General features: G+C 49.9%; 1 protein-coding gene across 2 annotated transcripts in view; it reads right to left on the reverse strand.

Moving 5' to 3' along the window:
* NBEA (neurobeachin) overlaps positions 1-27,052 on the reverse strand; it is a 377,725-nt gene that overhangs the window by 226,949 nt on the left and 123,724 nt on the right. For both annotated transcript variants that reach the window (XM_090258648.1, XM_090258647.1), the window contains exon 33: positions 22,884-23,011. In XM_090258648.1, the coding sequence (XP_090114774.1) occupies positions 22,884-23,011 (128 nt within the window). The remainder of the gene's footprint in view (positions 1-22,883; positions 23,012-27,052) is intronic.

A 27,052-nucleotide genomic window follows, 5' to 3' on the forward strand; every position in this document is an offset into this window, starting at 1 on the left:
TTACAGCTCATTGTTATATTTAGATTATAAATTTTAACTGAAAAAATAGCCTCAAAATACTGCAGAGGCCACCGGCCACCCATGTATCGGCCCCCTTGATTTCACTAACCGCGCAGCCATCCTACGTCTGCGGCAGCGCTGCTGCCGATGGACAGACACGCGCTCACGGCTGCGGGGCTGCCGGCCGGGCCAGGCCAGCCAGCTCCGGGTGCAGGTGCCGAGCAAACGCTGTGGCCTTGGCGCGGTTGCGGTGTCTGCCTCAGCCGCTCGGCCCCGCGCGGACGGGAAACGCAACCACGGAGGATGTCTTCCTGCAAAACTCCTTCCTCCCCGCGAGGCGGGGGCGTGCGTGTGCGAGGGTGTGCACGCGTGTGTGCGAGTGCACACACACAGGAACACACACCCACCCCTACAGATCTTGAGAACTGCAGGGGAAATTATTTTAGAAGTACGTCTATAATGCTTCATAATTCCAAACCCCAAAAAGCTCTAAAAAAAAAGCTTTTTTCCTAAGATAATTGCAAACTCATTAATCAGCAAAATTTCACCTAATTTGATGCTTTTAAAATATTCATTGTACTTGGTGTGAATATCTCTGTGTATTACTGCTGACACATCATTATGTCTGGTTAGCGAGCTGTTCGACTCTCCTGAACATGATATATCATACATGATATATACATGTATATATGTATCATATATGTATATATATGTTTAGGCACATATTGCCTTTCTTAAATCCCCAAGTATCTTAATTACCAAATAAAACTGGTTCTAAGGTTCTGAACAAGGGATTTCAGGCATTTATTAAAGTAAACATGACCCAGACTTTTAAAAGTCAGGAATTAGTAATACTCTCTTACATGAAATATTGTGTGAGATTCATAAAGAAATGAACATTAATAACATTAATTACAATTTCAAAGGAATTTGATTTTGCACCTTTCCCCGTGGAAACTCCACATGCGCCAGAAGAAGTAATAACCTCTTTCTGTCCGGCCAAGTGCCTTTAAATTGTGAACTCAGGGCATTTAGGTTTCCCAGAAACAGAATTCGCTGTGACTGTAGTAAGCCAACATCCAGGCAATCATTTCCATGGATCTATTGAAAGCAAACTGTTCCTCCAAACTGATTTTTTAGAATCATTGTGCTCATACCCTTCCGTAGGAGATTTTCGCAGGGCGCTGGGTCACAGGCAGCAACGAGGCGGGGGCGGCTGTCCCTCCACAGGTGCCCGCCTGTGAGCCGCTGTCACCTGAGCGGTGCGGACGGCCTCGCAGCCTTGGCGCCCGCCCCTGAGGCCCCGCTGCTGCCTGCGCTGCAGAAGCCAGCTCTGTGTCGGGTCGTCAAGAGCATCCTGTCAGGGGAAAGACGGGCACGTTCTTGATGTCCAGGGTCACTTTCTTCTTGTCCCCATGTGACTTTAACGTCAGACTGCAAGTCCCACTGAAATACTGCTTTTCATTCACACACTAAAGGACGGACTGCAACGTCCAAATCCCGTGGGATTCCTTACATTTTGTGCTGCTGACCCCTGGGACGTGCTCATTGAAATAATTTGTTGTAGGGCCACTCAGTACGGTGACAGGGTTTGGCTTTAAGCAGCTAAGAGCCCAGGAGCAAAGAAAACACAGGTGTGGGGCAGCCCGGGAGGTCCCACACTGAAAAAGTTACGGTGAAACACTGTGCCTCGGAATAGCATGAAACCACTATTTTTGTGGCTTTAATTAAATGCCTTTACTCACAGCAGCATGAGACTCAGGTTCCACTGTGGACGTGGCTGACCTATGTCGCCCCTTTCTTGACTTCTGAGTCCATCACAGCAATGAGGAGTAAGGAGAATGAGGAAAGCAAGGGGCATTGTCACCGTCGTCCGTCACCTGGGTCCCTCCGCTGGCTCCGGGCTAATGTAACTTCAGAACCAGGTGCCACTGCGGTCTCCCTTCTGTTCTCCCGTCGCTCCTTGAAGCTCAGGGACTCGCTCGCGCTCCCAAACCAGTACACGGTGTCCAGGTCAAACACTGACATTCACCTCCCAGGAGCGACGCTGGTCCCATATTTATTAAGAATGATACGTGTTCTAACTATGTATTTCACTTCCAGAAATATTAACATTCCAAAGAAGAAAAACACTCAGTTAAATAGTCATGCAATTAAATTACATGAATAGTGAACAGCTGAATAAAAATCGTTATACTAATGCCTTTATTTTAGAAATAAAACCATTTATAGTCTATAAAACATGGGATCCTCCTATTAAACACTGCATGTATATATAAATGTATAATTTGTATAGTTATAGTTCCAAACAACCCAAATTCTCACTTTCGTTTATTTAATTCTCAAATAAGTACACTTAATAATTTTAAAGTTATAAAATTCAAGTAAATTTAAAGTTGCTTTTGTAGTACTATATACCCTTTAAGTTCTTTGTTTTTGGATTCAGACAAACATTAGCTCATTTTCTTTCAACACGTAAATATTTTAATGCAAAACGGAAACACTGTGTATTGTTTTTCTTGATAATACATCTGTGAAGTCGGAGGTAAGAAGCTAAGTCACATAACCGGTAAAAGACAGCCGTTCGGTAACCGTGATAAAGGCGTCCGGCAGAAAGAACTTTCAGGCCAAGGGAGGCGCAGAGGTGAGACACGCGAACCCCGGTTCCGGTCGGGACCGCGCTAACCTTGGCCAGTGATGACAGGCTGAAATTGTCGAAGTGCCCTGAGAAGATGTCTTAGTAACAAAGTTCCTTATCTGTGCTCAGAACAATAAATTCTTCATTTTGATTCAAATATTTCTACTAAAATATTCCTAGAAGGTTTGAATTTAAAATCTATGTTCAAGACTAGTTTGAAAAGGTTATCTACCCAGCCTGGCTGGTGTGGCTCAGTCGGTTGGAGTGTCGTCCCACACACCCAAAGGCTGTGGGTTCGATCCCCGGTCAGGGGCTGTACAGGAGGCAACTGACTGACGCTTCTCTCACACATCACTGTTTCTCCCTCTCTTTTTCTCAATAATTTATTTATTTGTTTATTTATTTATTTTTAGAGAGCGGGGAAAGGAGAAAGAAAGGGAGAGAAACATCACTGTGTGGTTGCCTCTCACTCGTGCCCCCAACGGGGGACCTGATGTGCAACCTAGTCATGTGCCCTGACTGGGAATCGAACCAGTGACACTTGGCTCGCAGGCCGATGCTTAATTCACTGAGCCACAGCAGGTCGGTCCCTCACTATCTAAAGAAGAAATATATCTTCAGTGAGGAGTTAAAAAACAAAAAAAAAAAACAAAACAAAAAGAAACAAAAACAAATACAGAATACCTCTCCTTCTCAAACTATTCCAAAAAAATTTTCTAAAAAGGAAGACTCCAAGCTCATTTTATACAGCCAGCATTATCCTAGTTCCAACACCAGAAAAAGACACCACAGAGAAAGAAAATTATAGGCCCATATCCCTGATAAACACAGATACTAAAAGCCTCAACAAAATATTAGCAAACCGAATCCAGCAATATGTTAAAAATATCATACACCATGACCAAGTGGGATATATTTCAGGGATGCAAGATTGGTACAATATCTGCAAATCAATAGACGTGAAATACCACATAAACAAAATGAAAGATAAAAATCAGACGATCAAAGCAATAGATGCAGAAGACATTTGGTAAAATCCAGCACCACTTCTGATAAAAAACTCTCAGCAAAGTGGGGACAGAGGGAGCACACCTCAACGTAATAACGCCCACACACGACAGCCCCACAGCCGACATCATGCTCCGTGGGGAGAAGCTACAACTGTCCCCCTCAGACCGGGAGCAGGACAGACACGCTTGGCCTCACCGCTCCTCTGCAGCATCGCGCGGGACGTCTTCCCCACGGCGACCGCACAGGAAGAAACCAAAGTCATCAGAACTCGGAAGGAAGGAGTAAAACTGTCCTTGTTTGCCGACGACATGACACTGTGAATAGAGAACCCCAAGAATTCCACCAAAAAACTACTGAATCTGATAAATTCAGTAAAGTAGCAGGATACAAAATAAAGATCCAGAAATTAGCTGCATTTTTATACACCAGTAATGAACTGTTTATCAGAAAGGAAAATTAAGAAAACAGTCCCATTCATATTTGCTTCAAAAATAATAAAATACCTAGAAATAAATGCACTCAAGGCTGTAGACGAGCTGCCCTTGGAAAATGGAAGACACTGAAGAAGCTGAAGAAGATACACGTAAGTGGAAGCACATACCGTGCTCACGGACGGGAAGAATTAACGTCATTATAATGTCCACGCCACACAAAGCAACCTACAGATGCAGCACAGTTCCTATCAAAATGCCGGCGGCACACTCCACGGAACTGGAACAAATACTCCAGGAATCTGTGTGGAACCAGAAACGACCCCGAATGGCCACAGCGATCTTGGAAAAGGAGAACAGAGCTGGAGGAATCGCGCTCCCTGCTCTCCAACTACAGTACAGGCCACAGTGATCACAGCAGCAGTGTCCTGGCAGAAGAGCAGACACGCAGAGCAGTGAGGCAGGACAGAGAGCCCAGAAATCAGCCCACGTCTTCAGGAACATACGACGGGGTAAAGACAGTCTGTTCAGGAAACGTCAGGAAAACCGGACAGCTACGGGCAAAGAGAATGAACCCAGAGCACTTCCTTACACCACACACAAGAAGAAACTCAAGGTGGAATAAAGACTTAAATGCCATACTCAAAACTATCTAAATCCTTGAGAAAACACGGGCCGTAAAGTCCCAGACATTTCTCGTCTGATGTATCTCTTCAGGCAAAAACAAATGGGACCGTATCACAGGGGAATGTTTTAGCCCAGCAACGGGAACCACCAGCAAAATAAAAGACAACTTACTGAAGGTGAGAGTACGTATATTCATCGATAGTAAATCTGATAAGGGGTTAATATCCAAAATTTATAAAGAACTTAACTCAGCATCAAAAAATCCTATTAAAAATGAGCTAAGGACCTGAATAGTCACTTCTTCAAAGGGGACATACGGGTGGCCAACAGACATATGAAAAAATGCTCACTGTCACTAATCATCAGGGAGATGCAAATTAAAGCCACACTAAGATTATCACCTCATACCTTTCATAATGGCCATCATCAATAAATCAACAAACAAGCGCTGGCGAGGACGTGGAGAAAGGGGCCCTCATGCCCGGCTGGTGGGAATGCAGACGGGGGCGGCCGGTGAGGGAAAGTGTGGAGGGTCCTCAAAAACTTAAAAGAATTGCTTTACGACCCAGCAACTGCACTTCTGGGAATGTAACCCAAACAACCTGAAACACTGATCAGAAAGAACACAGGCACCCCCATGCTCACTGCAGCCTTACTCACAGTCGCCAAGACCTGGAAGCAGCCCGAGCGCCCACCGTGGCTGAGCGGATAGAAGAGCGGTGGCTCATTCACACAGTGGACACTCCTCGGCTGTAAGGAAGGAGGACAGCTTACCCTCTGTGACAGCGCGGATGGGCCTGGAGGGCATTAGGCTGGGCAACATAAGCCGGTCAGAGAGAGACAAGGACCGTGTGATCTCACTCACGTGCGGATCTAATGAAATAAACTAACAAATAAAACAGAAACAGAGTCATAGAGACAGACCGGCAGCTATGAGAGGGGTGGGCGTTGGGGGCTGCGTGAGACGCGCAGGGGATTAAACAACTAACACAACCTCATGGACACAGACAGCCCTGCGGTGGGGTGTTGTCTGGGAAAGGGGGGTACAGGGGAGGACGAGGAGGGGGAAGGGCAGAGGAGTGGTGATGGAAGGAGGCTTGACTTGGGCCCGTGAGCACACAGACGGTACCCTGAGGACGTGCTGTAGAACAGTACCCCCTGGGAGTTTACTAACCAGTGTCACCCCGATAAACTCACTAAGAAAGAAAGCAATGTTATTAAAGTAACGCATACTGTCATAGCAAAACGGTGGGACTGAGAGGTAACAGCAGGGAGTATTTAACTGGAAGTCACGACAGTTCTAAGTTTCTTGGGAAATGACTCAGAGATGAGTCCAAGGTCAGCGGTCACAAATGGCATTATTAAGTTAAACAGTGTCTGTTTCATCTGATATAAACAACTACTCTATCAAAACAAATACAAAAAAAAAAGTACGAATATCTTCTAGTTTAAATGTGGCAATGTACAGCTGTGGAAATCCGTGTATAATCTTCTTTAATTAATTAGTTTTAAAGTTAAAATAATACGCCTCATCTTAGGCTGGACTGAGCGGAATCAGCACGACCCTGCGGAGCACCGTGGGAGCAGCACGTGGGGCGTGGGCACAGGTCACGTTTCCACGCAGAAGAGAAAACAAGACCCCACAGCAAAGCCCGCCATCACCAGCCCGGACGGCAGCTCATGGATTCCATTAGGTACAATGGGCTTTGTTGTGTGCAGAAGCCACGGAGTTCTGGGTACCAAGGACACAGAGGCTATGAGCCCCGATTCCATGTGGAGGGCCGACATCTACGCAGAACAAAGCAGGGAGGACAAACCGCTGCCTGGGAACAGAACTTGAAAGACACAGGGAGAAAGACTGTCCTCGGGGAAAAGTGCAAAGAGATAACAGTCAGATGACCTGCTGGCTTAAGAGTAGTTGAAATAAAAAGAAGAGTACTAGTTGATCAAAATGTTAGCAGGCATAAAAAGCTTACGGTCTTGGTTTGCATTATTGCACAGAGGAAAAACGAAGAACGAAACCATGAGCACGCTGTCCTCTGCGGTAACGGGTCGGGCGCCCGCCGTTTGCAGAAGCATGGCACTTGCGGAGGGGACAGAGATGAGGTCCGTCAGCAGGAAAACTGAGGACAGCGCGCGGCGAGAAGGGAGGGCTGGGAAATAATCACAGGAAACCGAAGATGCTGACTTGGCCGCTGGGAAGGCTGCTGGGGACAGAGTCCCTGCACAAAGGGCTTATTTCTGTGACCCGGAGTCCACTCACACTGGACAACTCCGCCTAATTAAGGGGCATCTGTAATGTGGGGAACTGTGTTTTGATACCCGAGAAAGACAGACTGGGGAGTGATGGCCGAGGGTGACGTGGCCTGGGCCTGACCCAGCCTCTGCAACCGGAGACGGGGCGCCACGTCTGCACGGCGGGGACCGGGCCGCAGGAGCTGGGCACACCCTGAATCCCCTCTGGCGGAGCCGGTGTGTAAGCACAGGGGCCGCTGGCCCGCCCCGGCGCCGGGGGAGGGACGACCAGTCAGGTCTCACGCCTCTTTCCAGACTTTCCAGTTTCGGGGTTTACTCTGGGGGCTCAGAACGAGGCGATTTTATGAGCAGTCCCGAATTCTTCAATCTGGATTGAGTTTTTAATGAAGTCAAAGGAGTTCTGGGCTGAAAATGGGAAAATCTGGCCGTAGAGGCCAAACCAAGCAGCTGTGTAAACTTGAGCCGGGACTGGCGCTCCCTTTTCTTGATATGAAAAATCTTTGCTGCTCCACAGAAGGTTAAGGACTGTGAAGAGCTTTCATCACATCCTAACGCAGAACATCTTCCATCACGTGGAACGAACGCTGTGCACCAGCGCTTCCTCTCGCTGTGTCCCACACGCTGACCTACCTGTGCTCTGTCACAGAACGCCGCTGAGCAGTCCTGTCTGGCCCTGGGCAGTGTGGCCTAGTGGGCTGGAGCGTCGGCCAGTAACCAAAGGGTCGCAGGTTTGCTCCCCAGTCTGCGTGCGAATGGGAGGCAACCAATCGATGCCTCTCTCCCTTCCTCTCTCTCTAACAAGCAGCGGAAAAATGTCCTCAGGTGAGGATCCAGAATTTTACCTACATGCTGCCTGCGTGTGCGGGGCTGACCAGGCCGTACCACGGTGGCCCGCCCCCCCCACCCCGGGCGTCCCTGCAGCGGGGCTACCCCCTATTTTATACAGCCGGCAAGCTAAGAACAGCTTTTGTACTTTCAAATGGTTAACAAAAGGAAACGATTTCATGACACATGTAATTCATACAGCATTCCTTCACAGACGGTCTGCGGCTCCTTCCTCGCTCCAATGGCAAAGCTGAGAGGCGGTGACAGAGACCATGTGGCCACAAAGCCTGAAGTGCTGTTTTTTGGCCCCTTAAGCAAAAATGTCACCGACTCCTGCACTAAACGACGCCCGCCATCCTCTCTGGCATGGACATCCATGGTTCTAAGTCCTTCCTTCAGGTCTTACTCGTCCAAACTGGGACAAGAGTGCGTGCGGGAGACGGGAGGGAAACGGTATGGCCCGGCACACGGTCCTGGTCCGTGCGGCAGCACCAGCTCCATTTCATGCTTCACTTGAGACCAGGAATGAAAAGCAGGGGATCGCTGGGCATCTGGCGGTGAGATGAAGTGAAAATCCGGGACATGATCGGCCCCTGGGGGCTCCCAGGGCTTTGGGTTGTACCCTCCAGGGTTTCAGGCGCGACGACGGCCCGTGAAGGCCGGCAGCTGTGGGTCGGGAGTGACCAGCTCACCTGCGGCCCCTGCGTTGGCAGGCGCGTGTCCAGTGCAGAATGAAACAGCGGGCTTCGGGTGGAGAGAAGGGAGCCGCGGGTCCCCGCACTCCCACGGTCTCTGAGTTAGGGCTGCCTTTCAGCCACGCTCTTGGAGGCCCTTTCTGTCTACGCTAGACCGCCACGGAAGCTCAGGGTTTGTCCAAGGAGATCTTACTGCTTCTCCCTGCCTCCGGACCGTCCTACCTAAACCTGCTGCCTGCGGCTGACTGACGCTTTCTCAGTCACATTTGCATTTTGTTCCCCCCGTTCAAGATTTTTTTAAAGTATATTTTATTATGTTGTTACAGTTGTCCCAATATTTTCCGCCTTTGCTTCCCTCTGCCCAGTAACCTGCTTCCCTTCAGCAATCCCACGCCCCTTAGTTCATGTCCAGGGCTCTTGCATGTAAGTTCTCTGGCTTCACCCTTTCCTATATTATTCTTAACGTCCCCCTGTCTGTTTTGTACCAACCGATTATGCTTCTTAGTCCCTGCACCATTTTCCCCATTTCTCCCCCTTCCCCCTCCCAGCTGTTAACCCTCCAAATGATCCCCACACCTATGATTCTGTTCCCATTCTGGTTGTTTGCTTTGTTTTTTAGATTCATTTGTTGATAATTGTGGGTTTGTTGTTATTTTACTGTTCATAGTGTTGATCTTCTTTTCCTTCAATGTGTCTTTTTAACATTTCACATGATAATGGCTTGGTGATGATGAACTCCGTTAGCTTAACCTTGTCTGGAAGCACTTCATCTGCCCTTCCATTCCAAATGATAGCTTTGCTGGATAGAGTAATCCTGGTTGTGGGGCCTTGCTTTTCATCACATTGAATACTTCTTGCCAGTCCCTTCTTGCCTGCAGAGTTTCTTTTGAGGAATCAGCTGACAGTCTTATGGGAACCCCTTTGTAGATAACTCTCTTTTCTCTTTTATGATGTGTCTTGGTGTGGTCCTCTTTGGGTCCAGCTTGTTTGGGACTCTGTGTGCTTCCTGGACTTGTATGTCTATTTCATTTGCCAAATTTGGGAAGTTTTCCTTCATTATTTTTTCAAATAAGTTTTCAATTTCTTGTTCTTCCTCTTTTCCTTCTGGCACCCCTATGATTTGGATGTTGACATGTTTAAAGTTGTCCCAGAGGTTCCTAAACCTCTCCTCATTTTTTTCAATCCTTGTTTCCTCATTCTGTACTGGTTGACTGTTTATTTCTTCCTTATGTCCCAAATCATTGATTTGAACCCCGGTTTCCTTCCTTTCACCACTGGTTTTATGTGGATTTTCCTTTGTTTCATTTAACACAGCCTTTGCTTCTTCCCTTATGCATTTGCTGTACTCAATCATTTCTATAAGCATCATTATCACCAGTGTTTTGAACTCTGCATCTCCTCATTGCTTAGTTCTCCCACTGGAACCTTGATCTATTCCCTCTTTTGGGCCATACTTCTCTGTCTCCTCAACTTGACAGCCTCCTGTGTGTGTTTGCCTCTGTGTCTTGGTAGAGCTGTGGTACCTGTTATAAGGGGCAGAACCTTAGGTATTTGTCAGTATGGAACAACTCGTTTCACCACGTTGTGGTGAGGACAGAGAAGGAACAATGCTGCTTGCTTGGCACTCACCCCATTTCCAGTCACTTCACCTGCTTCTCATATGTGACTGGCACCCCTCTAGCTGTTGCCCTGGTGATGGATCCAGAGTGGGTGGGTTTGCTGGTGCTCTAGGACTGTGGGGGTGGGGGCTCTAAACAGACTCTCATGAGAGACCAACAGTTTCTTCCGCTGCCCCCGCTTCCACTGGTTTTCACTGACAGAAGCAATAAGGCTTTACCTTCCCAGCACTGGAACCATGAGCTACAGGGTGTGTGTGGTCTGATGGTGGGAGCGCTCCCCAGGTGTCCCTCCTGATGCTGCTGCCTCCACGCCACATCCTCTCCATCCTGACTCCCCATCTCTGCCCCTCCTACCCGTCTGGATGAGTGTTTCGTCTTTATGTCTTTGTTCATTGTACTTCCATGCAGCTTGATTTTCTGGTAGTTCTGGTGGTTTTTTGTTTTGAGGCAGATGTGATGCTTCTTATGGGTGTGGAAGGAGGTGAAGCCTGTCTACCTGTGCCTCCATCTTTGTTCAAAATTCTTCTAAGGACGATCAGAATCTAGGTTTCACCCCTGGGTGTGTGTCCTGCCACAATTTCCAACAGCAGACACGAGCAGGTGTGCCCTTCCACGGCCCTGGTTTCCTGCCAGGCCCAAACTGGGCCAGCAAGTCATCCACGCTGCGTGCTGTTACTTTACGGAATTTTATTTTAGGAAGATAGTTGAGAATAAAACAGTATCAGGGTGAATATCAACACTTTTACAATAAAAACAAAATAAAACATTATTTCATGGGCAATATTAAAAATCCATTACTCTGTCCATTACTCATAAAATCTTCAATGTTAGAATAAGGAAATTGAGGAATTCTTGTTTTTTGCTTGTTTCACGTTAAATAAATTGTACCCTTCTCTCCCATCCCATGGCTGGCACACGCCTGTCTACAGAAAACAGCGTCCCTTGCTCCCCCGTCTGCCCGTCCCCCGGCGAGTGAGGCCACACGTTTGACGCCAGACACACTGGCAGACCTGGGTCCCTTGTGGAGCGTCATGTGTGGCTAGTGACAGAGACACTACCAAGTAATTCCACAGATATGGGTCACCAGTTACGAAGCTGGCAGATGCCCCCAAAACAAAAAAGCACGTTGTCACATGAAATGTTAACACAAGGGCGCCCGGTCTCCAACAGCAGTTTTCAACCATCTCACCGTACGGCACAGGACACTAACCGACACCATTCGGTGGCACACCACAACGTATGTACTTGCTGATGAGCCGGCAGTTAGGGACGCTTTTGATTCATTCCCACCAGACGGCTGTTGTCGTCTGTTCGTCTGAAGTCCACGGGGAAGAGGCCAATGCACGACGCCACAGTCGGCTGGCACACGTGTGACAGACTCCCCCGGCACGCCAGCCGGCCGCGGTGCCCAGGCTGCAAACCCCTGGCCCAGGGTATCAGATGAGTCTGCCCAGAGGACGTTCACGACACGAGGCTCTGGGGGAGTCAGCCAGGCACACGGAGCAGACCGGAAGCACGTCACGATCGCGGAAAGAGAAATTACAGGAAGTTTCTGAATCCCTCGTTCTTACCGACCAGGGACGCACTGACCCCACGGCCTTCTGTAACTACAATGTGCAAACGTGGAGATCTCCAGCGGAGAATCCTGACGCACCTGCTGTCTCTACAGAGCGTCGCTGGGACGCATGTGAGGCTGCGTGTGTGCTGACGCCATGGTTCAGGGAAATGAGAGGCCTGCATAAGTAATTCCTAAGCTGGCTTCGGCTCATTACTGGATCCGTCCCTCCCAGCGGCGCTCAGGACTCGTTCTGCATGGCAAACTCTGCCCCTGCCTCCCCGGCCCCAGTGCCGACGGCCGCTTCTAACGCACAACAGCGCCCTGCTCCCACGGAGGGAGCGGCCCCGGCCTGGCTGCCCCGCACACACACAGGCGCCGGCCAGCGTCCTCACCCCGCCCCTGTCACCTGGGGCGACAGATGCTTTGGTTCCAGTGTGACCTTTGAAGTACATGCTTTCCATGAATCTGTCGAAATGGAAAGAAAAAATAAATATATTCTCAACTTTTTAAAAAAGTATGGAATTTAATATGATAAAAAAATTTGAACTGTAACCTTATATACTGGAAAAATTAGAAGTCAATTAAAATATGGATTTTTCTTAAGAGTAACAGAGACATAGAGGGCCATTGGCTACTAAATAAATGGAGACCAAACACAAAAGTATTCACATTTTACAACTATATTATGTCCTAAGAATAAAAACTGGCTGGAAAATACAACCACTATAATGTAACAGAACTGCTCAGCAATCTGTTCCTCTCTTACGGTTTCCAGTCCACCTTTTCTCTCCCAGTTGTGTGTCTCTCTAACGTGCACAAGTCTCAGGAGGCAGAACAGTAAAAGCTGATTTCAAGCGTGGTGCCTGGAGGGTCCCGGGTCCTCGCCTGTGCGTGTAGACGTCACGTCCACCTCAGCAGGCGGGCCACTTGTCACCACGTGAAGCTACTTCTCTGGGTCCATTAAAATGACACCCGCTGCGTACATGTAGCCTCCCAAGCTGACCTGACATGCGATGTTGTATGTTTCATGAACTATGCAGACCTTGTCTTCATGCTACTAACGGTACTGAGAGCATCCATACGCCCTCGTCTTCCAAGGCAACCAAAGCTCCTACCAGCCGCCGGGGTGTAGATCTAAATATGGGCCCGTCCTCTTTTGTGTGAGAACACCGTACGAGAACTTTATTAGACAAAAGAGAAAACTGCTTCCTTTCAAACGATGTCATCATGGAACGTACGATACCGGTCCTATACCCTAGCAGTCTGTGGGACAGAAATATTAGCCAACCACGTCTTAGTGTGGAATCAGTGTCTCTGCTGCTAATGCCGACTTCCTCGCACGCAGGCCCTCCCGCGGTGGGGCTCAGAGCCGCCCCCACGAGTCCCACACGGCCACCCTGGGCCGTGGTCGTTCCTGCCTCCCCTCTGTGAGGAAGACGCCCTCCTGCAAGCTTTCCCCCTTGCCTCTCTCTGGGAGACCAGGCGGCGGACCTGCCCTCTGAACGGGCTGCTCTGACTCCTCATCTACCCCCCGTTTCCCAGGACGCAGCCGGAGCCCAGCTGCGGCTCAGCCGGTCAGCGCGTGGGCAGCGAGAACAGCGAGCTCCGTGCGTGAAGACACAGCCGTCCTCTCCTCGTGTTAAAACTAAACGAGCGCCCACCATGTTCCATAAGTAAAATACACTGTGTCCATTCTGAAAGTACAGTTGCGTTAGCCCAAGACAATCTGCACCCCGAAAAGCTTCCGGGTGCCCGGCCCCTGCCTCAGGCGACCACAGCTCTGCCCCGTGCGCCGTGGAAAGGTCTGTCCTGCCCTGGTGCCTCACAGAGGTCAGATCGCACAGGTGAGCTCACCTGGGCCAGGGCCTCTTACACGCGCTCCTGAGATGCAAGCCCAGCACTCACCCACGCCCTTCCGTGCTGACTGGCAGTTCACCGCGTGGGTATACACACATGCGCGTACCCAGGTTTTGAGGAGTATGGTGGCTGATTCCCGTTTGTGGTCGTTATGGATGTTGTGAAACTTTACGTGTCTTTGCGTAGACAGGTGTGCGTTTCCCTTGGATACCAACTACAGAGGGGCTGCGGAGTCCGGGCTTAGTTGAATGTTTAACTAGAAAATACTGCCAAACTGTCTTTCAAAGCTGTACCGTTTCACAGTCTGGTCAGCGATGGATGAGACTGTCTACATACATGATAATTTCTTCTGCACTTGAAAGTGGTTTTACTTCCTTCTTCCTAATCTGTGTGCCTTCTGCTTTTATTCCTTGCCTCACCTTGCTACTCAGACCCTCCAGGAAAATATTAAAGTTATGGCAGGCAAGGTCCTTCCGTTCTTCCCGATCTCTTTTGGCCTGTCACTAGTCGGTAGACACTAATGTTGTTTTTCTGTTTGTTTGCTTTTAATGCCAATTTTAGGGTGTCTGTGCCCTTCGTGACCATTTTTCTTGAAGGTCTTACCACAAATGGGTGTTGAAGTTTAACAAACGCCGTTTCCGCATCAAATAAAAAGTGAGAAAAGCGTGTTTCATCTTTGTCCACATGTTCCCTGGCCCCCGCCCGCGTCCCGGGTCCCGTCAGGAGCCATCGGCGCTCTGTGTGGAAAACCTCTTCTGACAGCTCTCGGGTCCAGATGTGCCGACAACGGGCTTCTTCCCCTTCCGCTGTCTGGGGAGGTCTTAGTTACCCTTCGCTTTTGAAGAATATTTTCAAGGGAGTGTGCATTTCATCAGCCTTCTCAAACGTCCCAGTATCTTCTTGTTTGCCTAATTTCTGACTAAGAGTCGGTGATGATTTCCCGCTCACAGCGCTTTAAAAAGTTAAATTTTAGAGTCCTGGCTGCTGTGGCTCGGTGGATTGAGCGTTGGCCTGAGAGCCAAGTGTCGCTGGTTCGATTCCCAGTCCGGGCACATGACTAGGTTGCACGTCAGGCCCCCAGTTGGGGGCGCGAGTGAGAGGCAACCACACAGTGATGTTTCTCTCCCTCTCTTTCTCCTTTCCCCTCTCTCTAAAAATAAAATAAATAAGCAAACAAATAATTTTTTTTAAAAAGTTAAATTTTAAATGGCCACACGTCAAAACCCACTCGATCGCCTCGTGTGTACACTTCCATGAGCGCTAGCGCATGTGCCGAGTCACGGGTCTCCACGGCAGCGCGGACCCAGGAGAGTCCTAGGGCCCAGACCCCCCTGCTCTGCTCCCTCCCGGCCGCACGGCCCTCACTTGGCGACCACCGCCGTGGTTCTGATGTCCAGAACGCCCAGAGAAACGGAAACCAAAGACCCAGCACGACCCTCCGAGGTACGCGTTTGCACTCGCGCCGTCCGGGAGGCTCCCCCAAGCCCTCAGCTTTATCATCGACTTGTGCCCTTTGTGGCCCCATCACACCCCGTTGTCTGGACGCACCACGGTGACTCACTGAAGGGCGCTGGAGCCTTCCCAGCTTCTGGACATGACACACAAAACTGCGAGCAGCATTTGTCCACAGGCTCTTCTGTCCACACCAGTTCTCACTCCTCCACGGGAGACAGGGAGGAATGAGATGCTGGGTGGCACGTGCGTGAATGGGTAACTCAGTGAGAAGCCCCAAGCCTTTCTCCTGGGGCCACCACTCCGCATTCCCAGCGCCGAGGAAGGGAGAGCCGGCGCCCCACACTCCCGCCTACGTCTGTACTGCTGGTGGTTTTCGTTTCGCCCAGTCCCGAGCGCTGGCCGCGCTGAGCTGCGGTGGCTTTAGTCTGCGTTGCCCTACTGGCCCTGGAGGGCGACCATCTCTCTTTCTGCTTATTTGATGCCCCACCATCACCGCCAGTGAAGTATGGGCTCGATTCTGCTGCTGCTTTCCTTGTTGAGGGCTGTTTTTGAGATTTTCTCTAGAATGTTTACTTAGAACAGTTTAATTACGATGCTCCATAGTTTACTTCTGTGTTTTTTAAAAGATTTTATTTATTTTGAGAGCGAGGGGAAGGGAGGGAGAAAGAGAGGGAGAAAAACATCACTGTGTTACTCACATGCCCCCAACCAGGGACCTGGCCCGCAGCCCCGGCACGGGTCCTGACCGGGAATTGAACCGGGGACGCTTTGCCTTGTGGGACGACTCCCAGCCGAGTGAGCCAGGTGGTTAGGGGGCTTTACTTTTGTGCTGATTGTGCTTACGGTGAGTTGAATCTCTTGGATCTTAGGATTTAAATTTTTCAAATTATTCGGCTGTTACTTCTTCAGACACATAGATGGTCTTGGCCTCCTTCTTGTCGGACCCCAGGTCCACGTGTGTTAACTGCGGTGGCTCTGCCCCCCTTTCCTTTGTTTTTATTGCTGCCTCATGTCCCCATGTCCCCCTCTCGGCCCCCCTCCACGCTCCCTCCCTATTGAGTCCTCTTCCTTTCTGCATCGGTTGAGGACACTATTCTGTATCTTCTGGTTCCCGCTCACTGCCTTAGTCCGCGTAAGATCCATCCAGGGCATTTTTGGTCAGAACTTTTTAATTCCTCAGCTGTCCACACGCGGTGTTGCCCCTTCCGTGCCCACACGTGTGTGTACCAGCCAACGACCCTGCCCTTCAAACCCGCCACCCGTCACCGTTACCAGCTTGTGTTCCCCTGGTTCTGTGGGACCTGTCCGTGCTTCGCTGCACGTCTCGCCGTGTTCTTGGGACGCTGGGAACCGAGACCGGGCTTCTCGCCGCCAGCGAAGGTATCGGGAGGTCGCCCTGACCCTGCTGGGCTCACTTGGCGTGTTTCTGAGAGCGCGCAGCCAGACCGCAGCGTCCTTTGCTCCGGAAATAGCTGGGCTGCAGGCCAGGGCGACCCCCTCCTGGGCTCTGTGCTCGCTGCTCCCGGGGACCCCGAGGACCTGCCGCTCCGGGAGGTGGGAATGATGCTTCTGCCCCGTGAGCCATGCAGGTGACGCACTTCACGCCTCCGGGCAGTGCTGTGCCGGGTCCGATGGAATTTCCTCCTCTGCCCGCGTGGTCTCGTGTTCGAGAAGACGCAAAGGCCCTGCAGCCGGTTTCCTGGGCAGCTCCCTCCTCTGCGAAGCTGCTCCCCAGCGGCCCCGGCGCGGCTCACCGTCCCCTCGGCTCCGCTCGGCGGCTGCGCAGGAAACCCCCTGCCCGCCCAGCAGCGCAGCGTGTGCCCCCGGAAAACTGCGGGAAACGGCAGCCCAAGTCGGTCACTGCCGCGCTCTCGGGCTGAGCGGGGTCCTCACTGGCCTGCCGTCTGAGGTCTGAACGTTCCCGGTGGTTTCAGCTGGGGGACAAGTCGACTTGTGGTATTTCAACAATAATGAGCAAAAGAGATAATATAAAAAGTTCATTAAACTGTCATTTTTCTAATCTTGGAAAAATGATGTGTCTGTTCTGATTTCAAGAAGGGGAAACAAAACCAAAATTAAGTATTATATTAACACCGCTAGCAAAATCAGGACTAAAAGTATAACACTTACATAGCTACGTGTTTTTCAAAGGTTCTATAATTTTAACAGTTTTATAATAAAAATATTACCCCTGAGGATTCTGGCTGCAACTGGAACAAATGCTTTTATCCAGAATAAAGGTCTTAAGATACACTATTGTCACCGTTTACTGTAAAAGATGGGAGAAAAACGGTCACGTTAGCTCATGAAGTTCACCTGGTAAGAAACTTAGATAAGGACGATCACAGAGCTGCTGGGAGTTTCCGGGCATAATGGACACTGAAGTATGGACCTGGAGAAACAAGACGTGCACGCGCCTGGCAAACTCCCAACACCACGTCAAGGCTGAGCAGCCAGAATCAGTCAACTTTGTCCACAAAAAGAGCCCCTCCGACTGCATCAAATGTGCAAGCCGATCAGCTGAAAATCTGACCGTATCGCTCCTTATTCCTTTTCCAAAATAATACTTCTGATGTACCCACGGGGTCACAGACGCAGATCAGGGTCGGCAATGGTTTTGTACGAGGGTTAGTACACGGCTCTGGCTTTCTGGGCCGCAAGGTCTGTGTGGCAGTCAACCAGCTACCCCTGCGGCACAGAAGCGGTTTAGATGACACAGAACAACATGGCTTGTCTGCGTTTCAATAAAACTTTATTTACAAGAACAGGCGGCCCCCATTTAGGGCTGCCTGGCTGTAGCTCGTTCATTCCGCGTGGGGACCGTAATTTAAGGATCATGATGACTCGGTGTAAGAAGAACTGTAGACCTGAAGCACAGCTGTGCCCCTCCCAGATCCCATCCCCTGAGAAACGACGGCTGTAGATTCATCATCCCTGGACACATTTTCATTTTTAACACATGAATCTCTAAACAACAGCATTTTCCTCGTGTTAAGTTTTGCTCCATATTATTTTCGTGAAATAGAATTCCACTGCCGCGTAGTCTACTATACCGCACACACGTGCCATTTTCGTCCGCTCTCCTGTTAATGCGCATTTCGGTTGCGTCCAGTTTGCCCAGTTTGTACCTGCACCGGCTTGTGTACGGCCACAGAATACCACTCCGTGCCGTACGCCTGAGGACGGGAACGCCGAGCCATTGGACCTGGATGTGCGCAACTTCACAAGACAGTGCGAAGTTGTGTTTCTAAGTGTTTGTAGCAATTTATGTGCCCACAGGGAGGTTCTACATGCTTCATAATTATGGGTTTTTAAAATCCTTCCTGAGGACATGTTACTGACTTTAGAGAGAGGGGAAGGGGAGAAACACCAGCGTGAGAGAGAGAAATATCGACTGCCTGCCTCCTGTACACACCCTGACCAGGGACAAACCCACACTCAGGCCCGTGCCCTGCCTGGGGATTGAACCCGTGGCCCCTGGTGTACGGGACGATGCTCCCACTAAGCCACCCAGCCAGGGCAAAATATGGATTTTTAAATATACATTTTGTTCCAATTGGATGAATTTTCAGTATATATTTATAAAAAGTGGGTACAAACACACATTTTGTACCATTTCCCTGATTACAAATGAAGTTTGACTTTTTTCTTAAACACGGTTTTTCGCCACTGGCGTTTCCCTCACCTGCAGACTAAAGGGTTTGTCTTCCGCCCGCCGTGCTATGAAACTGGGTTTCTTACGAGGTGGCAGGTTTTGTGGGGCCAGGACATTACCCTCAGTTACTGGTGCAGGCAGGCGGCTTCCCACGGGTGGGTGAACTTCTGTCTTGTATTGAGATTGTGGTGAAATACACGTAACACAAACATTTCCGTCTTAACCGTTTTCCGATGCTGTTTATGGACGATGCTGTGCGAACAATCTACAGACCCTTCTCATCCCGCAAAACCACGTCAGTCTCAAGTCAACACGCCCACGTCCCCTCCTCCCCGCCCTTGATAACTGCCGTCCTAATGCCAAAACTAGACACGAACAATCCAGACCGAAGTCCTTTATGAACTGTTTTCTCTATGCCCCGTAGCATTCTGTCCACCATCCCCCCATTACTGCCTTCCTTGGTGTTCAGTTGAGTTTTTAAAAGTGACATGTTTTGATTCCTTTCTTAGTTTCTTTTGAGTAAATTCTATAGATATATTCTCTGACGTTTTCATGGGGGTTATATAAAACACACCAACGTTTTCACAACCAATTCTCCCCCAAACCCCTCCATCTGCATAACCCCCACTTCCCTCTCTGCCAGTCTCTGTATTTTACGTCACCCCGTCACGCTGTGTACCCTTAGCACAGAGCTACAGGTATTTGTACGCAATCGTCTTTACATCGTATGACAGCGGAGGTACCGTGATACAAGGTTCCCTACATACACCCCTTTCCTGGAGACCTTTGTATTTTCCGGCGTCTCCCAGTTATTCTCTAGCACCCCTGGGCTTCAGCTGGAACGGCAGGCCTGGGGACAATGAATCCCCTTGTCTCTTTGTTCATCTGGGACACGGAACATCGCCTCCATTTTTGAGGACAGTTCGGGTGGATATGGTTTCTTAGTCGACAGTTATTTTTTCCTTCAAATACATCCTACTGCTTTCATGCACGTCGGCTTTCTGTTAAAAAACCCGCTGATAATCTCGCAGAAGCCTGTCTGTATGGAACAGATCGCGTTCTCTTACAGCATTTAGACTTCTTCTTTGTTGCTGACTTACCGCGGTTGGATTACACTGTCCCTTGGTGCGTCTGTACTCATCCCACTTGAACTTGAGCTGGAGCTTCTTGAAACTGTGTCTCTTTCCTCAAATCTGAGGACCTTTCGGCTACTACTTCTTCACATACACTTTTGTCTCACTCCTCCTTTCCTTTCTGGCACTCCCAGAATGCCGAACCGGGGGCCATTGAGCCCGTTAGGTTCTATTCAGTTTCTTTCCTTCTTTTTACTTTTTGCTCCTCTAACTTGACAATTTAGAATAAGCTGCCTTCACTGTTGGTGGGAGTGCAGACTGGTACAGGAACTGTGTGAAATGGTACGGAGTTTTCTCAAAAAATTAGAATGGATCTGCCTTTTGACTCAGTGATCTCACTTCTGGGAATATATCATAAGAACCCCAAAACACTAATTTGAAAGAACCTATGTACCCCTATGTTCATAGCAGTGTTATTTCCAGTAGCCAAGACTTGGAAGCAGCCCAAATGCCCATCAGTAGATGACTGGATAAAAAAGACTGTGGTAGTCTATACAACGGAATACTAGACAGCCATAAAAAGGAACTGTTACCCTTTGCGACAGCGTGGATGGACCGAGAGAGTATTATGTTCAGTGAAATGAGCCGGAGAAAGACATGTACCATATGATTTAACTTATATGTGGAATCTAATGAACAAACGAAAATGAGGAAGAAAACAGAAACAGAGACATGGATACATCGGACAGACTGACAGCTGTCGGATGGGAGGGGGAGGGGACTGGATGAAAGGAAATGAAGGGATCAGCTGAAGGACATACACGCATGACCCATGACACAGACCACAGCGTGGGGATGCCAGAGGGAAGGGGGGACAAATGGAGCACATGGAGATACCTGCAGAGTGTCGACAGTGCAAAGGAAGAAAAAGCAAATAAGCAATCTGTCTCCAAATTCACTGGTTCCTTCTTCTGTCTGGCCAGCTTAGACTGGAAACCTCTCTGGTGAATTTTCAACTGAAGTCCTGGGACTCTGTCCTGGATGGGGACTGAGGTGCGTGGTTCTCTCACGGGGCCCAGACAGCTCTGCGCACGGAAGCATTACCGTGGGGTCCTGCGCTCATCTACCCTTATAACTAAGTCCCCTGTGAGATTCTGTGAGTTCTCAGGCAAACGGGAAATGCTCACAGAACAGAAAGCCTCCCCCCGTGTGGCATGGACACGGGACCGCGTGAAGGGCACCTGCCCTGGGCCAACGCGCCCTCCCCTTCGAAGCGCCTCCTCCTCTGGTCGGCTGGCGGGGCCTCTGCTTCTTTACTACGAATTACAACCCTAGGCCCACCGCCCTTCTCAGGCCCCTAAATACAGACTATCAGGGCCCCACGCACGTCCTGCCAGTCGGTGACGATCGCCAGTTTACACCTGCGTCCCCGACCCCGCACTTAAACACAAGCCTTAAGGGAAGGGCCCCCGCGCGGCTGCAGGGGACACATGGAACGGCTCTGCACCCCGGGCTGCTGGGTTTCACAGGCCACAGACACTCGCTCCAATTTAAATGCATTCGTTTGCAAACTAAAGTCAGAATTTCCTTAGAGAAAATCCAGCACGCTCCAAGCACCGAATGTCTTCAGAGTCCTTCACTATTGCCAAGAGAAGCACACACACCCCTAAAGCTGTGGGAAAACAGCTGCTCTTTGTAACAGGTGACCTTAAAAGATGTAAACTACACTGATTACTCTAAAGTCATACGAGAATAAATGTAACGGGCTGACTAATAAAAGTGACAAATTGAAAAAATTCACATTATTTTAGTTTGTATTTTAAAGCACATAATAATATAAACTACCAAAGATTAACTATTCTGTAAGAAAAAAAACTAAACGAGTACCCGAGTGACCGGGGAAAACAATGCAACACAGACAGGCACTTCAAACAGAGCCGAGCGTCACTCAGAACAAGCGCGCTCGCCTCTTCTTCTCGTAAGACGTTAAACACCGTCAGCTGCCCAAGCCCAGGCGTGTTCCGACCAGGTACACATACGTGAGAAAGTCAGATCAGTGGGACTTGGTCATCATCACACGTGTTTGCCGTGTGAATCTCCTAGCTCCTCACAGCCGCTGGCAGTTTTCCTTCTCAGAGAGAGGAACGGCCGTCACCTTAGGGACACAGTGGGGAGGGGACGGAAGGGACGGAAGAGCAGCGGGATCCGGCCCTGGGAAGGGGAACGCAGGCCCGGGTCTCCGCTGCGGGAGGCGCCGGAACGCATCCCGGCGTCCACGGTCCACGGTCCACGCACCACACGATCTCACCGATCGTCCTTACTGCACGACTTACCTTTGCCGGAAAGTGTTAGTGAGGAAACAGCAAGAAACCCACACGGTGTCCGTTTAAGCACAAGGGAGAGGCGCGAACTATTCCGCCCCAGAACCGACGGCGGCGACGTGAATGTGAACGATGAGATTCCTGCCGCTTAAATGTTAACCAGTGGCTGTGCTGAAAGTGCAGCGTGGGAGCGAGTGAATGGGAAGGTCGCATTGTGTTCACCGGGCAGAGTGCAGTTTTATTTTGTGACTTCTCTGCAGCGAGAGGTCCACCCTGATTTTAATATACCCTGTTTTTAAGAGGAACATGTGTGTTCAGAACAACTCCCCTACTTGGAGAGCATGAGTCAGCTCTTCACCACAGTCACTTACCCCCTGTGCCTTCTGCTCCGTGCGAGCGGCTGTCGAGGGAAAGGCAGCGGCTTCGTCAGCCCCCAGGTAAGTCCTGCCTTACATGCCCCCAGGCACGGCTCTCACAGAGCACACGCCACGTGACGTGAGTAAAGGTCCCGTACAGCGGCCTGGCTCTCGGAAGGACGGACAGGTCTCGGCTCACTGCACAGCGGCCCACCGTGGGCACGCGGCCGCCCTGAGGACACGCCCGCAAGGGCCCGGGCTCTCGGGCCAGCGTCCCCTCCGAGGCCCCCGTCCCATCCCCGCTGTGCAGTGACACTGCCTGTGCCCACACGCCATTGGGAAAGAATGAGCCAGGAGGACGCACGTATGAACGTCACACGAGAACGCGTGGAAGCGATGTCTTTACGTTCTGTTGGCCACATGTGCCCCCCCAGAAACACGCATTAAGCCCTGGGAAACAGAGACATGATAGGAAACGAAAGGAATCGGGTAGGGAGAGGTCGTACCTTCGATCAGCAGCTCCTGCCCGTGACTCCCGAGAAGCGTGCGGGACAGGAACGGGGCAAAGTCCACGAAAATCTCACGGAGGAGAGGAGCCACTTTTTCTAAAGCTCTTTCCAGCTTTGCGGTGATGCTGTCGGAGGTAAGACATAAAGACGAGTAAATACGATTCAAAATGAAAAGTCAGATAAACGTTACTTCTCGGTCCGAACCTCTGGAAATCGCGGACGTCCAATCCCGACCTACGAACAGGAACCTCGTTCCCGGGGAAGGACATGGCACAGTTTCTGAACTCAGGCAACAGAGACGGAGCTCCTCTTCGTGGACCTGCTACTACGTTCACTCATCTGCCTGCCCCGGCCGGCTTCCTGTGACCCTCCCCACTAACGGACCCCCCACGGAGGAAACGCCCGTGAGAGCAGTGAGCAGACCCGCGGAGCGGAGCGGAGAGAGATCTGGACACCGTGACCACCGTGCGTCCCTGCAGCCGACTCCTGAGTGAAGCTTGAATATTTCTATTCACGATAATTAATGAGAACAAAGTTACTTTAGAAAAATGCTACATTTATAAAGGTGCACATCATAGTTACACAGATGGTAATACATTGTTATTTAATTAAATTCAGGAATATTTCCCTTGGTTTAAAACTGTTTTCATATTTTATAGGTTTATGTATGCCTTAGAGGCTTCAGAATTGTAAGAATACTGTTCTTGGTGACTGAGTTAAATATACAGTGGGAACTAATCTAAGCAACTAAGCACATGTATGTCATAGAAATAGTATATACTGATCACCTTGATTCAAGGGTATGTATGAAAACAGGCATGTCTGAGAGTGAACACTTATACAAAGATTTTTCACAAATATTTTCTTACAGAATTTAATAAATATTAAATGATGCTTATACATATGATCTTGCAACCATAATTTTAATTTTCTAATAGAAGACAATGTAACACTTTACCCAGCAAGAGAGCAAAGCTTTTAAGTACAAATAAGTGTTATGAAATGATACAATCAGATTTCTGTCACGAAACAAGAAAATTTCTAAGTAAAGAAGTCTCATGGCCGCCTCACACAGCGCAGAAGGCGGGGAGGTTGTTCACACGCCATGACTCCTCTCAAGGGACCTGAGAGGCAGTGACCACGGGGAGCCATCTCCCTCCCCACGTAACCCGTGTTCTCAAAGGCAACGGCACGGGCAGGCATCCCAGCCGCACACTGACCTCGTCACCTAGCAGGAGCCCCAATCAGTCACACCCGCATGTGCGTGCACACACGCACAATATGCACACACATGTCCACACGCACATGGGACACACACGAATGCTCACACACATGCTCACATGCACACATGCTCACATGCACACTGCGCCTATCCTATTATTTCAATTCTTATCCGAGAGAAACCCAGGATAAAAGAAACTCTTTCCCCAATTGCAAGGTATATGAAACATTTATTCATTAATATGTAAAAGCATTTTAACAAGGGAATACTCCTTGACCTTGTGTCCTATAAAAATAAATGAATTATTCCACTGCATTTTGAGTATAATTTTACCTTAAAAATACAAATAACATTTAATTACCAAAACAAAAGGTTCTGTTAAAAACTATTTTGAAAGAAAAATTAGCAGTCTACTTAATTTAGGGAAAAGGGTAAGTAGTAACTTCTTAGTGTTATTTGACAGTTTAGTTTCACTCATTCAGCAGAAACCATTCACTCCGTCCCAGGTATTCACACACAGGAACACCACAAGGGCACCAGGTGGGTAATTCTTCTGCACAGTCTTGAGTGGCGTCTGGAATCCACACGCCCCAGCGCCCAGTGCTCAGCGTCGGGCAGAGCCGGGCCTCCGTGCAGACGGTTGGCCCCCGCTGAGACGCACCTCCCAGGCCCGCACGGCTCTCCCCACCTCCCGGCCCCTTCATCACACTCCTGACACCTGCCCGGGACACTCTTCTGACTTTGCCATTTTTCCTGATAGCAAGAGCAAATTCTTTTAAGAAACAGAATGACTGCTTTCCATGAAGAAACCAGGGAAACTTATCAATGACTCTAACAAAATTGCAGACCACAGGAAAGCGAAACATTTCGATGTGGATAACAAGGACCCTCATTCTCTGCAGGGGGTTCCTAACTGGTGCAGCCGCCGTGGGACCCAGTCTGCAGGCTCCTCAAAAAATTAAGGGCAGAGTTCCCATCTGACCCAGCAATCCTGCCTCTGGGTATCTACTCGAAAAACTTGAAACATTTATTTGCAAAGATCTATGCACCCCTGTGTTCACAGCAGCATTACTCACGGTGGCCAAGACATGGGGACAACCCAAGTGTCCTTTGAGAGATGATGGAGAAAGATGACGTGGGGCGTGCGTGCCACGGAGCACCACTCGGCCATCAGAAAAGGTGAAACACCGCCGTTGGCGACAGCAGGGAGGGACCTTGAGAATATCGTGCTTAGGGACGTAAGTCAGACAGGAGTTAAGAACCAGATGATGTCACTCACACGTGGGATATAAAACAAAGCGACAGGGGACCAAGTCAGACAAGCACGCGAGCAAACAAAAGCTCTTCGGCACAGAGGACGGTGCGGGGGGACACGGGGCACCAGGAGCCCCTGGGGTGGTGGGTCGCACCTGTGCCTTGATATCTATCGGTGGCAGTTATGTGGACGCGGAAACCGATCAGAGCTCACTGAAAGGAACACTCGGAGTGAGTGTTTTCATTGCATTTAAACACTAAGCAAGTGCTCTCAACAAAGTTTATTTGAAAACTAAATACAGAAGAAGATACAAATGTAAAATATTAAAATTCTCAGGATAAGTCAAATAAGAAACATGTGACTTCAACATAGAAAATTAAGAGTTGGTACTGAAAAAATTAAGAGAAACTGAAGAAATGGAAGGGCGATATGACGGTCATAGTTTGAGAGTCACGATCCTGACAGCGATTTTTAGATGCAATGTAACTCTGGTTACAATAAATCTACAAATCCCACTCCTTGCCAAAACCACTGCAAGCTGTTTTTCAGCTGCTTTTGTCAATTTAATTCTCAAACCTAAAGGAAATTGCAAAGACTCAAGAATAGGTAAGACTTTCTTCCGAAAAAGGAGAGGGTGCACAAGCCCCGGGTCTTTACCAAAGGCTCCAGGTAAGCGCGGCACCAGGGCACAAGGAGACACAGACAGACAGACGGGGCAGAGCTGACGGCCCGCGGAGCCGAGCACAGAGGGACCCTTGATGCTGGCACACGTGGCAGAACAGGGGGAAGAAGAGCTTTCAAACAAATGGCGCTGGGTCCTCTCCCTCCGTCACTAAGTTCACACAACGCAATCCCAGAGGAACAACGCATCTGAACACAAAAGGCACAGACCAAGCGGCCGGAGACACACACAGGAGGGAAGACGCAGGCAACCACGTTCCCCAGCCCGGAGGGAGCACTAACAAAACCTGGAAAACCGAGCTCCATAAAGTGTACCACTTCCACTGATCAGAACCGGTCAGAGGCAACGGTAAGAAAAGCCGCAGGATCGGGGAAGACACACACACACACGCAAATCACAGAAAGGAAAACCGGAAGACCAACGAACACATAAGCGGGTGCTCGCCTTCATTAACCATCAGGACACTGGCCATCCCATGGGACACGACCGCCCTGCTACCACCGCGGCCCCGGCGTAGCTGGCGACACGGAGGGAGCCCGGGCAGCGATGTGGAGACAGGAACCGTCCCCGGTCGCTGCTGAGGAAACCTGCGTGACCACCGACGAGGCCCCCTGACGGGACTCGCACTGCGGCCCACGCAGAGGACGCAGCCCGGCCCTGCACGCCTGGGACCTCTGCAGTTCCACGAACCACCGTCACCCCAACCCCGTCGCCGAGAGGAAAAGGAAAGCAGCCAGCGCTCCCTAGTACGGCTGAGTCCGCGCAGACACCAGGGCTCCGAAATTCCACTCCGCGGTATGACCCGAAGCACACGCGCACAAACGTGCAGGACACGCGGGAGCGGCGCCTTTGTCCAGTGACCGTCACCGGGGAGACAGACGGGGGGACCGTGACACCCACCCGCAAAGGAACGGCCGTGGAAGACAAGGAAACGGTCTCTATGGGCAACAGGGACGAATGTCCTCGACACAAAGGGAGGGAAGCAGCCACAGAAAACGGACGCACAC

Source organism: Furipterus horrens, unplaced genomic scaffold (genome assembly GCF_987537825.1).
Source record: "Furipterus horrens unplaced genomic scaffold, mFurHor1.1.pri manual_scaffold_12, whole genome shotgun sequence".
NCBI classification, from domain to species: domain Eukaryota; kingdom Metazoa; phylum Chordata; class Mammalia; order Chiroptera; family Furipteridae; genus Furipterus; species Furipterus horrens.